General features: G+C 33.0%; 1 protein-coding gene across 2 annotated transcripts; it reads left to right on the top strand.

Moving 5' to 3' along the window:
• Window positions 1–490: 490 nt before the first annotated feature.
• Window positions 491–2,348, top strand: LOC113849117 (expansin-A4-like). 2 transcript variants are annotated; one of them, XM_027478757.1, is made up of 3 exons: window positions 491–636; window positions 1,354–1,666; window positions 1,987–2,348. In XM_027478757.1, exons 1-3 carry the CDS (start codon window positions 507–509, stop codon window positions 2,288–2,290), a joined length of 747 nt encoding a protein of 248 aa, XP_027334558.1. In that variant the 5' UTR covers window positions 491–506; the 3' UTR covers window positions 2,291–2,348. The 2 variants fall into 2 exon arrangements, with proteins under 2 accessions (XP_027334558.1, XP_027334557.1); XM_027478756.1 differs by having other exon boundaries at window positions 491–657.
• Window positions 2,349–2,879: the final 531 nt, after the last annotated feature.

Genomic DNA, 2,879 nt, shown 5'->3' with positions numbered 1-2,879 from the left:
TACAATTATTTTCAATAAATATGGTATGTAGTCTAGAGAAAAAAACTAGTGAGTTTTATTAAAAAAAAAACATTTATAACATTCAAATTATAAAAATATGATAATTTTTAAATAAAAAATTATTAGTTTTATACACTTAAAATCAACCTTAAAGATTAATAATTTTTTTACAATATCTTTAAAAAATAACAAATGTTAAACTATTGGCTAGCATAAAATATTAATATTGGTCTATAAAGTTGGGAAGAAAGATGGTTGGAGTTGCATGTGCAGGGGTATGTCCCACCAAATTAGCAGTTGGGAACCCCAACTAGAACCAGCACATGTGCACTTGATTTGTCACTTGTTCTATGGTTTTAGGAAAAAAGCATGCTTATGTGTATGTTAGTAATAAGTTGTTACTTATAAATAGAGGCCCCTCCTTAGGCACTAGACCTCACAACAGAGCAAAGTGCACCATCCCCTGTTCTTCTCCCCTGTTTAGGCTTTATCATCATAAGCTTAGAATGGCACACCACAATTTTTCCATTGCTCTAATGATTCTCATTGTTCTCTTCATTATTAACATGAACCTTCAAGGTGCCAATGCTGATTATGGTGGTTGGGAGAGTGCTCATGCCACTTTCTATGGAGGGGGTGATGCTTCTGGCACAATGGGTGAGTTCAGCATTTCATTTTTTGTGCTTTTACATTAGGACTTTGTTTGGTATCTAATAGTTCATGGAATGAAATAAAATGTAAAGCTTTGATTTTTCTTCTATAAAATGAAAATGTACACACCTTGAACTAAACCTATTCTAGTTGCGCTACATGTTGAGTAGTTTAATAATATTTTTTTTTAATAATTTAGGAGTGTAACTTTTAATTATCTTTTTTTCTTTCGGTGTAATTTTGAAAAGTATGTATGTAAAAGAAATGTAATTTAAATAAGAGGTAAAAATAACTATATGGCATATAATATACTTTTTAATTGCCCAAAATAAAAGAACTCTTTGACCCTTTTATGTGTCACTATAATATCATCAACTTGTGAGGACGTTAACTTTCATAACTAAATTTTATAAATATATGTACTTATAGTTTTTAATTATTTTTCAAATGAAAAATATATTGTCACGTCAAAGGTTTCAGTTATCTCAGTTAGTAAAATTTTTAGCAATTGATCCTTGCCTATCGTGTGGTGATTGAAGTGCATGAGGGGGAAAAATTACACACAGAATTTACCATGGACCAAGCAACACTAATTTATTTATCTTTGTTAAAAATACTTTTGTTCTTTGTTACTTTGTTTCTTAGATAGTGTGATCATTGAGAATTGGTGGGGTTTATCATTTTGTTTCATATAATATGCAGGTGGAGCATGTGGGTATGGGAATTTATATAGCCAAGGTTATGGAACTGACACTGTTGCTCTAAGCACTGCTTTGTTCAACAATGGCTTAAGCTGTGGGTCTTGCTATGAAATGAGATGTGATGATGACCCAAGATGGTGCAAACCTGGCTCTATTACTGTTACTGCTACTAACTTCTGTCCACCAAACCCATCTTTGCCAAACAACAATGGTGGTTGGTGCAACCCTCCTTTGCAACACTTTGATATGGCTGAACCAGCATTTCTTCAAATTGCTGAATATAGAGCTGGAATTGTGCCTGTGGCCTTTAGAAGGTAATTGAAGCCATAAAATTTGGCAATTTTTTCAACCTTAAAGGTGCCATTAATTCCCTTATAGATATACAATTGTGCTACCTAATTTATAGCACTTATTCTCTATTTAGCACATGGATTATATTCATTAACATATAAAAATTGGTGTATCTTCTACCAAATCACACCTTCCAACTTACATATATCAAATTGATCTTAGGTTAAAGGACTAGAATAACATAATTACTATATCTTTATGAACCATATTTTATTATTGACCATTTAATTGTTCAAATGTTTAACCATTTTGAACTAAAATTTACTCTTGGTGATGATCACAGGGTGCCTTGTGTCAAAAAGGGAGGAATAAGGTTCACAATCAATGGCCACTCTTACTTCAACCTTGTTTTGGTCACCAATGTGGGTGGAGCTGGTGATGTCCATGCAGTGTCCATCAAAGGGTCTAAAACTGGGTGGCAACCCATGTCAAGAAACTGGGGGCAAAACTGGCAAAGCAACTCCTACCTCAATGGACAATCCCTCTCTTTTCAAGTTACCACAAGTGATGGTAGAACCGTGACAAGCTACAATGCAGCACCAGCCAATTGGCAGTTTGGCCAAACCTTCCAAGGTGGCCAATTTTAGACATTGAATTGGGGTAGAATAGTGAAAATGTTTGTGTACCTATTATTAAGTTCCTCATTGGCAGATCCATAAAGTGTCATAATAGGTATTATTGATTCTTGTAACCGTGATTCTGAAAGGCCAGTGTTTTATTTTATTGGTCTACAAAGTAGCTGAGGTGGTTATATGGCACCCGCTGGTCACTTCACATATATAATATATATATGGAGAGTTTTATGTTATCTTGTGTGTTGTGTTACATTTCTTCTATCGAAATTAAATGAGAGAAATGTTATTTGCACCAAATATTTTCTTCTCATTAATAATAAGTTGTTAATGATTAAGTTAGTTTAATTAATATTACTCTGTTGATTATTTTCCTCTCTTTCTTTTCATTCTCTTGTGATTTAGTTTTAAAAAAATTGCCTTTAGTCTACCTTGTAGTTTAGAAAAATTTGAAATTGTGTCCAATATTTGATAAATGATACTGTGTAGCTAGCTATGATAGAAGAATTGAGCTTTCATATGACAGGTGAAGCGAGTTATGACGTGTATGTGTCAAGTCTAACAACTTTTTTAGTGATTATGAATGGGAGTTAGTTTGACTTAT

The sequence above is a fragment of the Abrus precatorius genome, unplaced genomic scaffold, assembly GCF_003935025.1.
Source record: "Abrus precatorius isolate BTA unplaced genomic scaffold, Abrus_2018 Scaffold9, whole genome shotgun sequence".
NCBI classification, from domain to species: Eukaryota; Viridiplantae; Streptophyta; class Magnoliopsida; order Fabales; family Fabaceae; genus Abrus; species Abrus precatorius.
Note: the sequence above shows the minus strand (reverse complement) of the source record. Positions and strands in the feature narration are given on the sequence as shown.

Coding starts and splice junctions, on each gene's coding strand:
- LOC113849117 (XM_027478756.1), top strand. CDS start 507: ATGGCACACCACAATTTTTCCATTGCTCTAATGATTCTCATTGTTCTC. Junction 658..1,353: donor TGATGCTTCTGGCACAATGG/GTGAGTTCAGCA, acceptor TATAATATGCAG/GTGGAGCATGTGGGTATGGG. Junction 1,667..1,986: donor GTGCCTGTGGCCTTTAGAAG/GTAATTGAAGCC, acceptor TGATGATCACAG/GGTGCCTTGTGTCAAAAAGG.